The 14486-nt window shown below is 42.7% G+C and overlaps 1 protein-coding gene across 1 annotated transcript in view; it reads left to right on the top strand.

Moving 5' to 3' along the window:
* The first annotated feature begins 2003 nt into the window (after nucleotides 1-2003).
* LOC126401898 (cGMP-dependent 3',5'-cyclic phosphodiesterase) overlaps nucleotides 2004-14486 on the top strand; it is a 225118-nt gene continuing 212635 nt past the window's right edge. Inside the window, exon 1 of the mRNA XM_050063456.1 lies at nucleotides 2004-2805. Coding sequence (XP_049919413.1) covers nucleotides 2747-2805 — 59 coding nt within the window. The 5' untranslated portion in view covers nucleotides 2004-2746. The remainder of the gene's footprint in view (nucleotides 2806-14486) is intronic.

The raw sequence follows: 14486 nt of genomic DNA, 5'->3' as shown, positions 1-14486 counted from the left end.
TTTGTTCAGTGTGTTGTTGACTGTAGAACTTTCACACGTCAGCACAGGTAGCATTGATAACAATGGTGTTTATAACAAGAGTGCTAGTTCAAGGGTTTTGATGTTGTGCACATTGGCTCCCAGATGTACTTTACCGAGACACTTAATGGAACAGACGGATTATTGATGTTAGCAGTTACATCTGTGCTCTTGCAGTGACACAAAGTAATGTGCCGACTTTTTTCTGATCAGGGGCAGGCCAGTCAGGCTTTAGTTTTGCACAATTTGATTGAAGTTAAAGACATTTGTATATCATTTTAAAGCCAATTTTCAATCTTGGTTTCTTGTCTAGCAAAATACACTCACCGGCCACTTCATTTGGTGCACCTTGCTAGTACTGGGTTGGACCCCCTATTGCCTTCAGAACTGCCTTAATTCTTAGAGATGTTGGTCCATATTGACATGATAGCATCAAATTTGTCAGCTGCGAATCCATGATGTGAATCTCCCATTCCACCACATCCCAAAGGTGCTCTATTGGATTGAGGTCTGGTGACTGTGGAGGCCACTGGAGTACAGTGAACTCATTGTCATGTTCCAGAAACCAGTTTGAGATGATTTGAGCTTTGTGACATGGTGCGTTATCCTGCTGGAAGTAGCCATCAGAAGATGGGTACACTGTGGTCATAAAGGGATGGACACGGTCAGCAACAATACTCAGGTAGGCTGTGATGTTTAAACCATGCTCAGTTGGTACTAAGGGGCCCAAAGAGTGCCAAGAAAATATCCCCCACACCATTACACCACCACCACCAGCCTGAACCGTTGATACAAGGCAGGATGGATCCATGCTTTCAATTTTGACCCTACCATCTGAATGTGGCAGCAGAAATCCAGACTCATCAGACCAGGACACATTTTTCCAATCTTCTATTGTCCAGTTTTGTTGAGCCTGTATGAATTGTGGCCTCAGTTTCCTGTTGTTAGCTGACAGGAGTGGCACCTGGTGTGGTCTTCTGCTGCTGTAGCCCATCTGCTTCAGGTTGGACGTGTTGTTGGTTCAGAGATGGTCTTCTGCAGACCTTGGTTGTAACGAGTGGTTATTTGAGTTACTGTCACCTTTCTATCGACCTTTGGCATCAACAAGGCATTTTCACCCAGAGAACTGCTCACTAGATCAGCAGTTTCTGAAATACTCACCAGCCCGTCTGGCACCAACAACCATGCCACGTTCAAAGTCACTTAAATCACCTTTCTTCCCCATTCTGATGCTCAGTTTGAACTTCAGCAGGTCGTCTTGATCATAACTACATGCCTATTGAGCTGCTGCCACGTGATTGGCTGATTAGCTATTTGCGATATGAAGCAGTTGAACAGTACTTAACAAAGTGGCCGGTGAGTGTAAAATAGTAGCAGTATTGAGGATTGTGCTAAAAGGAAACAGGAAAATATGACGGTGCACATTCACACAGGTGTTTGCAGTTATGGCTGATTGCTCAGGTTGGAGCTGGGTGGTAGAAATTTCCTGGGGACACCAAACTCACTCACTAATAATAATTAGATGATGATGATGAACAGAAACAACAGATCAGTGTTAGTAGGCTGACAGATCTGTCAGTCAATCACAGTGTGCACATGCTCGCACAGCCTTGAGTGAGAGGTCTAATCAGGCAGCGCTGATTGAGAACACCTGTGTACTGTAGGTAGACCATGGCTGCAGGCTGTAGTACAGTGTCATATTTTCAGATGCTTTGTTAACATAAAATGCTATTTGTCTTCCTTACTGGGTGTCTAGAATGTAAAACACTTGACATCTGAAGCCACCGAGGATATTTAAAGGCCTTGGATGTCAACAAAGATTTAAAAGGCTCCTGTTTCACTAGGCATTGCTCTGGTAGTGGATCCCTGCTGCTTCCCTCTGTGTACAGGGAAAGCCTTATATGGCAGAGGATCCCTGTTGGACCTTGAGACCTTGTGTCCCGTGATAGACACTGTGGAGTCTGGTGCAACATGTGGTTTATAGTAAGACCTTGCCAGCAGGAGCAGATAAGATCTTTTTTGTTTGGGAAGGGAGAGGTAACGAGTTAAGTCCTGTCCTGCTGCAGATCTACAAAATATATGAAGCAAGAAGAAGAAGGAGAGGGAGAAGAAGAAGTGTGCATAGTGGGAGTTGTGTGAAAATGCGCAGCTGAGGTGTGAAGACACACCGTGAAAGTTGAATTTTCACGACAACACGACTTTGATTTCCACGGATGAACTGGTGCTCATGGGAGAGCAGACATGACCCGAGGGAGATTGCTGGTCAGTGCACGCGGAGGAGTGACGTGCTCAGCTACGGTTTGACTGACGCGCTCGCGTGTGTTTGTTGATGTATCCATGTGGCGTTGAGCGTTATAGTACCGGCTGAGCTCTTTCTCTCCCCCCTGTCTCGCTCTCATTGCTCTGCCGCTATATCCTCGCTCACCATAGCTCGAGTATCAGTTACCGGGTCCCGACCAATCCCCGCGCGCTGTCAGAGCTCGAGAGGAGACAGCAGCAGCAGCGGAGAGCAGACCGGAGAGAGGCAGACACATACAGAGACTAGAGAAGGCGAGAGGTGCACACACCCAACCATCTATCTATCCATCCATCCATCGTCTGTCCTCCTTCACCCCCTCCCAGCACACATCCAGCTCCCTCCCCCCTCCTCTTTTCCTCCCCTCGCCCTCCAGGTCCTCCTGACTGCAGCTGTTTGGGTTAACCGGGGAGGCGCGAGGCAGGATGCGCGATGGGACAAGCGTGCGGACACGCGCTCCTCTGCCGTAGCCAGCCACCGTCCTCCGAGATGTAAGTGTGTCTAATAACTATGTATGTTGTGTACAGTGTGTGTTGTGTTTGTGGCTTGAAGCTTCTTGACAGTTTCACATGCAGCGCGCAAACTGAACGAGGCACATGGCGCCGAGCGTTGAGCCAAATACAGACTGGTGGTGAAGTAGTAGTGTGAGTGTGACCTGCTGGGTGTCATTACCCCCCTGACAGCGGCAGTAAGGACCCCGGCTGAACTGTGCAGGTGGCTGTCAGTAAACCGGTGTGTAGCTCACCTCCATCATCACACTGTAATATCACTAAAATGTTCCCACAGTGTGTGTGGTCTGCTCTACAGCTAGTTTACTGACCTTATCATGCGTTTGTATTTTTCAGGGTATCATAACAGCACACTGATGGCTACTCGTCCTCTAATATCCCTACTGGGAGAGATAAATTGGCTCTGCTAGCCCCCATTATCGCATCTTTCATTGTTATGTTCAAGTTTTTTTAAAGGACTAACTTTAAGGCAAACCGCATTATCCTAGAATACAGTTTGGCCTGATTTGTTGTAGCTTCTTGTGCCACTTTTTAATATGGCATCCTTTATAAGAAGGCTATAGGGTTAATAAATTATTTACTAACACCTTATTGATTACAAGCCATTAATGAGAAAAGCTCTTGGGTTACCAAGTTGTGGAAAATGATCTCCCCTTTTCCACCAAATTAGTTCTTGAACCGGTACCATTCAGGATTCTTGGGACCTTGGTGCTATCTAGCGAACCTGCCCATGTTCCCACCAGTTTTACACGGAACCAAAGGAACCAAGTAATCAAGGATGTGTCATCAACAGAGGGTATTCCACAATGCACAGTGGACGTAAACAGTAGTTGCAAAATCGAACAACAAGCAAACAAGCATTTACCAACTACTAGTGAGATGACTACATGTGCTTTTTCCGGATAATTTCTCACTTGACTTCTCCATCATTGCCTTCTCCTTCCTGGGGTGGCTGTGGCTCAGAGGTAGAACGGTTTGTCCACTAATCAGAGGATCAGCGGTTCTATCTCTGACTTCTCCAGTCCGCATGTTGAGGTATCCTTGAGCAAGATACTGAACCCCAAATTGCTTCCAATGGCTGTTCAATCAGTGTGAGTGTGTTAAAGACTGAGTAGCATGTGGTACCTTGTACGGTAGCCTCGACCACCAGTTTGAAAGTGACTCGTAGTGTAAAAAGTGCTTTGAGCAATCAGATGACTAGAAAGATGCTATACAAATGCAGGTCCATTTACAGTCTTTTTTCCAACTGGTAGAATATGACATGCCCGCTGTTGTCGTCACGGTTTTGCACGTCATGTCAAGGAAAACTACTTTTTGGTTTCAGGTGAGAACCAACTTTTTGGGTTCTGAACCAATTATTTTTGGTCAAAAGGCTCTGAACGATTCAAAATCAGGTGCAAGAACTGGAACGGAACCGCTTCCATGTCGGTGGAAAAGGGGTGTTTAATGGGTCAGTCTTACCTTGTGAAATAGGTCTGCACAGAAACCAGCCAACTTATGCATTTATAAATTGATTACCAATATAAGACTGCTTATAACCCATTAAAAGGATGAACACCAGCCTGAGAGACGTTTCACAGCCTGGTAATCCATAATTAGCTCTTATGAATGGTTAACAACTATTCTATAATGCATTAGAAGGTAATTTATTAACCATTAATGAAACTAAATTTATAAGCCCTTTATATCAAGTGCCCTATTAGAAGGTGCTGTCCCGTGTTTCACCAAATTTGGGGATTTTTAAGTTTATAGATAAACTTGAGAATAAATGCCCTTTATGTGCAGTTTTCTCCGTTAACCCCCCAGAATGCATCATCACAAAGCTTAAAACCAGGCTGTTCTTCAGCGTTGTTTATTCTTGACCCTGGGGCTGTTTTCTTGTTCATGAAAAGTTGACATTTCAGAGATAAGTAGTTTTCACAGGATAGCAAATACATGCCGTGGATCAAAGGAGGCTGACACAATCATTATTAATGCAATAAAGCAGCCCAGTGCTGCATCCTATCTTTGTGTAGCGTATAGTGTGTGTTGAGAATGTCTCAGAGAGGTGTTTATTACTTTTTCCCAGTTTTGTTTATAAGGTTTTCAAGAGGTCACATTGGATTTTCACATATCTATGTATTATAATATGTGGTTTCCTGTATATATACACGTCAGTACATACACAATAGTGTCAGCAATACAAAACCAGGGGAACCATTAACAAAAAGAAATACATTACTAAGGAGAAAAAGCCAATATAAACAGATACAAAGCAACAGCTAGGTCACCATTCGAATGGCAACACAACAAATAAGTAAGTAAATCAAACCACAACTAGACAAGACACTTCAAAAGATGTCATGGATGTCTCTCAATCTGGGACAGCAGGGATTCCACTTCCCCAGGATAAGTTGATAAAAAAAGGACCTCATGTTTTATTAAATTTGTCAGAGGAACCCCTTACAGTATTAAGCATGGGCTGGCTAAGTGAGTCACAAAGGCGATGAAGTCTGCTTTGTATTCTGGGAGTGACAGAGTTGGGGGAGAGACTCCTATGGGGTTTTGGTAGCAGTTGGTTGAGCTGGGGTTTTGACCTGAGCCTTAGGTAAGTGAGTGTGGTGTATGGCGTCAGATTTATGTAAGTTAAACATGCTCATGAGCAAGTTATATTATTTCACATGTGCCGATATTGACTGCCACTCGCACGATATAAGTCCTTGCGCTACTTCAACGACCGAGTGTCGTACAGGCAGCTCTGAGTGAGAAACAAAGCATAGGGAGAGGCTAAGAATGGTACCGGCCTGTGTATAACTAAGCAGCAAGTGCACAGAGCAACCACCATGTGCAGCTTGGCCAGTGCTGTCACAGGTAAATCTGTTCTTAAAGTTAAGTTCTGCTCGTACAAATCAACCTGACTTTCGACAGTATGGGGGCGGAAACCAAGGGAGGCAGAGATCCTCTTATGATTGATTACTTTCAGCATAATCACATCCACATGGACCTCCTTGTGCCTTGATTGTGTTTCACCCAAGAGAAAGGTTTCTCAACCAAGCAAAATCCCTCCAATGTATAAAAAGAGATAGTTCCACTCTACCTGGTCAAAGGATTTCTCTGTATCCAGTGAGATCATGGGTTCAGGTATAGTTGAGGTAGAGGGATTATATACAACATTAAACAGTTGAGGTTAGAGGTGGAAAAATGGCCACCTATCTTGGATAAACCCTGTTGGTTTGGGGAGATGATGGAAGGTAGAAAAGACTCCAGAGCCATAGCTTAAAACCACAGATAGCAGACGCAGGACCATAGCTTGAGCAGGATAGGGGTTCTCTACCATATTTAAAGTTAATGACACTGAGGCCTGGGTGAGTGTTACAGGTAATTAAGTGAGTTAAATGAATCATCAAATGCATCAGTTAGAAAAGGTGTTAATTTGTCAAATAATTGCCACCCAGCCCAGGGCATTCTCCGGATGGTATTGAGAAAGCTCCTTTTCTCTAGCCTGGTAAGACCATTCCGATGCTCAACACTGTTTAGCTGTCTATATCTGTCTGGACTCGATGCCTCCCCAAACACTTTCGGTGAGCAGGAGCACTCCTTCAGGGGGACGTACATCTTCTTCATTACCAACAGAGCCAGTTGATTAATCAAGCCTTTGCCAAATCCAGTCTGAGGAACAGCGAAAGCGTATTTTCCTCCGAGAAACTCAGTGGGTACATATTTTTGTTCTTGTTTAATTGTTGTTATTGACTCTATGTCTACAATAACTTCTCTATTTGCTGTGTTTACTCTACTAACGTTAGAGTTAGTGCTTGTTGCTTCGGGAGCCACCATTACTGTTCTTTAAGCTGCGACCTACTTTTACATCATCGGCTACAATGCAGTCCCTGACTGGCAGCTTGAATTGTCAGCTACAGTGCGGATCCATGATTTGCCCACATTGGATTTGAATGTCTGGAAAGTATTTGGGGCAGCTCAGAGTACAGATTGATACAGAGAATGACACAGGATGTTAAGCCCACATTATCAGGATGATCTTGCCAGGCTAACTTCTCTCCCCTCCAGAGACATGTGTATTAAACTCTACGGTGATTGTAAAGTCATTAGTTGTGGTGTTGTTGTTCAGTCTGTGTGTGTTTGTCATGATCCTTCTCTGCTGCATCTGTCTGGAGAAAAAAAGAACTTTTAAATGTCAGGGCCACACTTGGTGTTTGACTTAATGTTAGCTATTAAAGTAGAGCCCTCCTCATATTGAAATAGGGTTCTCCTGTTTGAAATGAAAGTTTGCCTTGTAAACACACAACGTCTGCTCTCAAATTAAGTGACGCATCTGCTGCTGCAGAAAGAAAATGATGATCTCAACGCGTGGCTGATCAAACAGTGTACTATATATTCTGTAAGGTGAGAGCTTCCCTCAGGACATGTCTTGATGTCTATACTCTTTGTTTTTTTTATGCTACAGTATAAGTTCCCCCTCTCTCATGGTTGAATAGCATCATTTGCAGTTCATAACACTGTGATGTCATTAAATGGTGATTGTACAAAGTCTTAGAGACAACTCCCTAATATCAAATTTCAACCCCTCTTGGTCTGTTTGAAAAATCCTCATCTAATGTGCTCTTCCTTCATTATTGGTTTAAATCCAATAAGGGAAATCACTGGAGGATAATGGCTTTTATTCACCTCACCAGCGCTTGTCCGAAAAGGCTAAGCTTCTTACACTGGGCATTTGTTGGCCAGTCTAGGAGAAAATAACCAGACTTGTGGCAGGATAATGAATCTGCCAGGTGGACGTCAACGATCTCTGACATACAATTAGTTTCAGTAGCTGGTCTCACCTGCTCCCCTCAAGCTGGGATCGCTTTGAATCGGAGACTTTGTATTTGTGATCAGTTAAGGTCATGAAGTTCGTTACTGTCACAAAATACAGTAAAGCTGATATCATGCCTGCACCCGCTGGGATATGTTCTCCCTTGTGATTGAGCATTGTGATCAAATACAACCAAGCTACAGCAAAATCCAAAGCCTTTTGGGTTTCCATTATTGCAAGTCTTGGATCCCTGGATTGTAGCTTTGAGAGCCAGTTATTCATCAGAAATATTGACCAAGCTCTACAGTTTCAGGGACCACATCCATGTCGTCTGTCTAAGCTTAGACCCACATTCACCCTCGTTGTATAATGTCCAGTGCTCCGTCTTTATGTTTCTGTATGTGTTCGTGTTGTTTTTAATAGCCTTTTGAGGAGCACACGCTCACATTCAGTGCACTTTATTTATCTGCCGTTATTATCTTTCATCATTTTAGCAGCCGACACGCATTTCCCTCATAATCTGTATTTGGGTGTGTGTATTTGTGCGCCAGCAGCTGTGCATGTGAACGGTCTTCAGCCTGAAAAATATTGCAATTTACTGGATTGATGCCAGGAAGTCAGATCCCCCAGTCTCCTGCTGAACACACAAACACACACACAGAAATGCACAAAAGTACACAGCAGCAGCAGAGTTGTAACCTGATTCCTGATGACTGAGAGAGTGTGTGTGTGTGTGTGTGTGTGTGTGTGTGTGTTTGTGTGAAAGAGAGAGAAGGGATGCTGACGTTGCACTGTGTTATCATCAGTAATGGGCTCATCAATACTAAAATATTCAGAGAGAGAAGAGACAGAGAGGGAAGTGAAAGCAAAGAGAAAGCAGAGAGAACCCATCATGTGTTGTGTTTGCATCCTTTTGCATGCGTTTGTGTGTTTGTGTATCTGCAGAGTGTGTGTGTTTCAGCTAAACATTCGGCTTAATTGCGTTCAATTCACTGATTTATCTGCATTTGACTACTCTCTCTAAGTCCTGAATTGAATGTTAAGTACTCAGCTAAAAGCACAAGTTATGTACTCCAGTAGGAGATAATAAATAGTATTAAATTTGCTTTTATAAACAAGATCACTTACTGTTTTACATTCCAATAAAAGTGTAGATTATAGGCCTGTAACTATAGACTGTATAAAATAGACGTAGTTACGGTGGCGCGACCCATTTATTTGAGGACTACTGTTTTGAGTTTGGCATTTTGTCTGTTGCCATGTTGTTTTTTTGGAGCTAGAAGTGACCATATTTGGGTGAGAGTCTGGAGCTGTGGAGGAATGAGGGGTGGATCTGACCCATTGATTGTGTCAACACCTCACAGGCAGTCACTCAAGTGGCCCAGCCCTCAAATATGCGTAACGCTGAGCCTTAATAAAATGTAAACACATGAGTTATAGCCTCCTGAGACCCGAACTTTTGTTTGGTATGCACTTTCAATTTCTCCTAGCTATTTGGGATCAGTAGGACCTGATAGGTATAAAAATACTTAAACATTGTCAATGATAATTAAGTCGGTCTTCAAACAAGATGATAATAAAGTTTCAATGTCCTCAAATGAGATGATAACAAAGTCCCAATGTCTTCAAACAAGTACTTCCTAATTAAAAGCAACTTAGCTTGTTACTGTTGCTAAAATTGGTCAAAGTTGTTGCCATATCAAACTACAAACATTATTAGTCATCAATCAATCAATAAACAAGTTTCAACCATAAAATGTGCTCAGATTTTGGAACTTGTCCACTTTTGTGTCAGGATCGTCTGCAGACTGACTTGGCAGAGGTGGCTGCCATATTGTTTTTACATGGATTAATGTGTTGTGCTCTTTCTACCATTAGACGGCACAAAGAAGCTCAAAGGTAAGTAGAATGAAGTAGAAGGTCAAGTAAACCCGAAATGTGATGAGTTGTCATGAAGGGGGGAATTAGCTATTGAGACTAAAACCATTTTTATACCAGGCTGTAATGAGTATTTATGCTGTAAAGTTGGGCATTTTAACATGGGTGTCAATGGGGACTGACTCTCTGGAGCCATCTACAAGTGACCATTCAAGGAAATGCAGTTTTTGGCACTTCCGCATTGGCTTCAAATTTCAGCCATGGGGGGTCACCATCTGGGTGTGATGATTCATGAATCTGGATCGATCTATCGACTCAGTGATCAACAACAAAAAAACATCAGTATGTACCGGCATCTTTAAGATATGTCTTTACTTTTGAAATTCCCATGGCATGTCTGTGGTACCTTTTCCATCCAAGCACACTTCCTTCCTAAATATGTTAGCCCCCATCGCCAACAGCCAAGAAGAAGACAATGAGGAAATTAACTGATATCTTCTCATATCGACCACATGCCCTTGAATTGAATTGAACTGATTGTGACAGACATTATGAAATTAGGAAACTTGTGATTTACACCCTTAGTAGAAAGCACTTTAAGTTGAGGAGCTCTGCAGACCCACGGCAAAATCACTTCTCCTCTAATTGTAGTGCAAATTAAGCATGTAATTATTTTTGAACTGTTGAACTCAAAGAATCTTTGGTTGCATGCTTCCATTAATTTTCTGCATGAATATTATGAGGCAACTGGCAAAGCTTGGGTGTCGTGAAGCTCTTCCAGCTGAATCATCCGTACAAAAGATGAGCAACCGTGTTAAAAAAATCTGTCTCTCTAATAAAAAGTCAAAGGTGAAAGTGTGAGAGACGAGAGACGTTAACTGTTGGCTCCCAGGCGGTTTTGAGGTAATAAAAATTCAATCACCAAGCTTAGAATTCTGGTTGCAGCACCACCAATGGCAGGTTTATAATAGAGATTACTGTAAGCTTTGTGGAGCTCTGATAATACACTCAGCAGTTTTAATCAATAATTGTTGGGATTATTGGTTTGGGGCTTATGTGAATTCAGTCACTGGTTTGGTCCTGATTGCAAAGGGGAAACCTTCTGATTTCTGCGCTGAATTCTCAAGGAATAAACTTTATTTGTCTGAAAAAAGATGATAACCGCATACCATAACAGAAACCTACGTACTGTAGTATCATCAAGGAGACTCTCCTGGAAACCAGTCGCCTCGAGATTATCATTAAGAGATAACCTCAAATGCAAATACAGAGTGGAGAACACTGCTTTCAGACCTTCCTAACCCTGCTCCACTTCATCTCCACTTCTTTTGAATCAATACACACTTGAAACTGTGCAGCTGAAACAGTGTAGATAGTTGTAGAGGTCATGTCCACCCTGCTCAAAGTGTCCTCCTGAGTCTCGCACACACATGCACACACCCATTTTCCATACCTGCTTGTCCAGTGCAGGGTTTCCGAGAGGCTAGATCCAATCTCAGCACATAATAGGTGAGCGGCAGAGTGCACCCTGAACAAGTGTTTGACACATATAGAGAATCACATTCACATAGAGTCTTCAGTACATCACATGTCTCTGGAGTGTGGAAGGACATGTTTATTTTATTTAACAGTTAATGTAAAGTGCTGTATCTTAGCTTCAAAAATTACATTTACCAGGCTGGTAGAAGAGTGTATTCAAGTGAAATCAAGAAGGAAATGCAAATAATGTACACATGACTCAGAATGGTATGGGGACTTAAGCTGCATTACTGCGCGAAATTGATTCAACTCAACACACTCGATAAATGCCATAACACGGCTCATATTTTATTGTGTGTGTAAGCCAGAGGAGATGGATGCATTAATTTAGCTGTTTAACATTCATGTTAAAGAGAGTGTAATCTATGTAATGAGATGTAATACAACTGTCTCCTTCACTAACAGAGTGGAAATCCATTTTATCATTAGCTGTAGCTAAACGTTGTCTGGCTCTCCTTGCTTTATCTTATAATCTACCAGTGATTTCCTGTAGCCAATGGAAATCATTGTGGTTGTCCAGTGCCTCTAGTGAATTTTATTTCAATTGATGCACCATATCAATAGCTATTTATTAAATTATCAGACATTAAATTTGAATCAAGGTCATGCACAATTTGTCAGCCAGAAATCTGATAATTTGCATGAGGTTCTGATGCCATTGTAAGTATTTTATTGTGAAGCAGCTGCAGGTATATGATGTACATTAAGAAGTGTGCAGTTGTAAAATCAGAGAGCTAACTTTGAAAATTTCATGATCAAGGTAGGTCTAGATCATAGACTGTAAAGATAATGGATGTAGCTACAGTACCATGACGTCACCCACTTGTTTGTGGACTCCTGTTTTGAAGCCTTGTGTTCTGGCTGGCTTTTTGGAGCCAGAAGTAACCATATTTTGGCGAGAGGCTGGTGCTGCTGAGGAGCGAGGGGTGGATCTGACTGAGAAGCCGAGGACACTATTGGCAGACAGCCTGTCACTCACAGCGCCCCGCCCTTTATCATGCATAATGTTAAGTCTTTTAAATGTGAATGGGTAAGTTATAAAAAAAATTAATCCCCCGTTCAGTTGTCATGAAGAGGGAAATTTACTTTAAAAAACGAAACCGTTTTTTGTACCAGGCTGTGAACATGTATAATTATGCTTTAAAATCGGGCATTTTAACATAGCTGTCTATGGGGATTGACTAGTTTCTGGAGCCAGCTACAAGTAACTGTCATGGAAATGCAGTTTTTGGCACTTCTGTGTTGGCTTCATTTTTCAGCCCCAGAGGGTTGCTGCTTGGTCTACGTTAAGTTTGAGACGTCCGGACGCACAGTAGGTTTTAGGTGGCGGACCTGCTCACATGATTGAAGGAGAACAATGGTTTTGATGCCCGGACAAACTGTACTACAGGGAAGGAGATCTGAAAACAATGATGTTTTGAAACTCAGTGTTGGGGAAGCTACTTTAAAAGCATAGCCTTGCAAGCTACCAATTGCTTCACACTGGAAGAGGCTGAGCTACAGCAAAGCTACCCGAGGGAGGAATGAAGATTCAGAAAAAAAAAAGTTGCTCAATTGAGTTTAGTGCCCCCTTGTTTTCAGGTCACACATAACCCCCCCAAATTAAAATACCCCACTATTCATGGAAAAGTACAAGAAATGTCAGCTTTGGTTTTGTACACAACGTCCATCAGTCCTCAGAAACTAGAGTCCAGGTGGGGGGGCTGCACCAAGCAGGATTACTCAGTTTGCCAGGTGACTTAAAATAGCATGAAACAACTTCTCTGAACATTTGCTCATAAATAGCAATAATCAAAACTTCTGACTAATTGTGGTCAAAGGGGGTTCAACTACAATACAGATACTTCCATTGTCATTTTATTTCACCTTATTTCTCTGCTTATTTACATGGAAAATCAGCAGGAGCGAGTGTGTGCTTTTTCTTTGTTTATCTAGACCCTGTGTAAGATTGTATGTCATCTCTGCTGTTTCTATTGTGGGTTCTACACAAGAATAGAAAACCTGGCCAGCTGGTGACTTGCGGTGACTGTTTTTCTCACACCGTATTAGGAAGTGTTATTTTAAAGACAGAGGCTAGAATTACAGTTTGGCTCAGCTCAACGTTTCATATGTCGCAGGTTTAAGATTGAAGCTACAGCAGGTTTGGTGTTGCGTTGAGGTTAGAGGAAGGTTTGGATGAAGTACAGTGTATGACAGTTATGGTAAGAGAACGGCTCCAGGGAGTGAATTTAAGTCAATACAATATCATCACAAGTGTGTGTGTTTGTGTGTGTGTCTGTCTATCTGTTTGTGTTTGCGTGAGCCTGGAGGTGGCTCAGGGAAATGAGCCTGACAGCTCCCATGGTTCCCAGCTTTGGCTCCAGCAGCTCCTGTCAGTCGTCTTATCTCTGTGGACTGTTGCCACAGACAGGTGTTTCTGTGTGCGTTTGTGTGTGTGTGTGTGTGTGTGTGTGTGTGTGTGTGTGTGTGTGTGTGTGTATAAGAGGGTGTACAAGTGTGTCAGTGTATAGAAGTTACAAGTGTGTGCATGTGTGTGTTTGTATGAGCACATTTGTGTTGCTGTCAGTAATCCAATGGACCAGTGGACACACAACTGTGTGTGTGAGTGATTTTTTTAGGTGTTTTTATCAGCAGTTGCAACTGGTGTGTGTATGTGTGTGTGTGTGTTTGTGTGAAGTCCCTCGAGAGATTAACGTGGGAGGTGAGGCAGCTGTGTTTAGGACACAGAGCCTTGGTTTAATTAAAAAACAGTATCAAGTACCCCTCTGTGTGTGTGTGACGAGACCTTATTGATAGGCAGCGGAGGTGTGTATTTATGTATGTATGTGTGTGTGTGTGTGTGTGTGTGTGTCCTCTTTACTTATAGCCTGAAGAGTAAATAACCTTAAATAAACATGGCGTAATCTGCCAGAGATTCCATACAGCAAACAAGGTTTGACATTCGGCTCAAGTACTTGCAGTCTTTGTGAAGATTGTGTTTAAGGTTCGTTGTTCAGGAGTGATACAACAATGCTTGAATGCATTTACCGCTTAAGTTTGAAGGTCATTGCAATGTTATGGTTAACAGCTACATCTATTTTAATTTGTGCAGGTGTAGCTTTACTCATTTGTTTTTGCAGGCAACCTTTGTGTGTCTTTCTGTAGACAGGTGTAAAGTTGCAGTGGTCACAGACACATGGTCATGAAAGGCAGAGATGAGAGATCTCAGAGTTTATGTTAACACCAGTCAGTCAAAACATTGCAACAAGTGACAGGTCAAGTGTTCTGCTGGACAAAGCACCATATCACACCATGAAAACTGCTCAGGAATGGCCTGAGAAATGTCACAAAGAGCTCAAGGTGTCAACCTGGCCTCCAGATTTCCCAGATACCAGTCTGATTGAGCATTTGTGAGACGTGCTGGTACCCCAGAGGTACCCCTGACCGACGTGGGGCCTCCTTGGATCAGACATGGCTC

This window comes from Epinephelus moara, chromosome 2 (assembly GCF_006386435.1).
Source record: "Epinephelus moara isolate mb chromosome 2, YSFRI_EMoa_1.0, whole genome shotgun sequence".
NCBI classification, from domain to species: domain Eukaryota; kingdom Metazoa; phylum Chordata; class Actinopteri; order Perciformes; family Serranidae; genus Epinephelus; species Epinephelus moara.
This window is presented reverse-complemented; position numbering and strand designations above follow the sequence as displayed.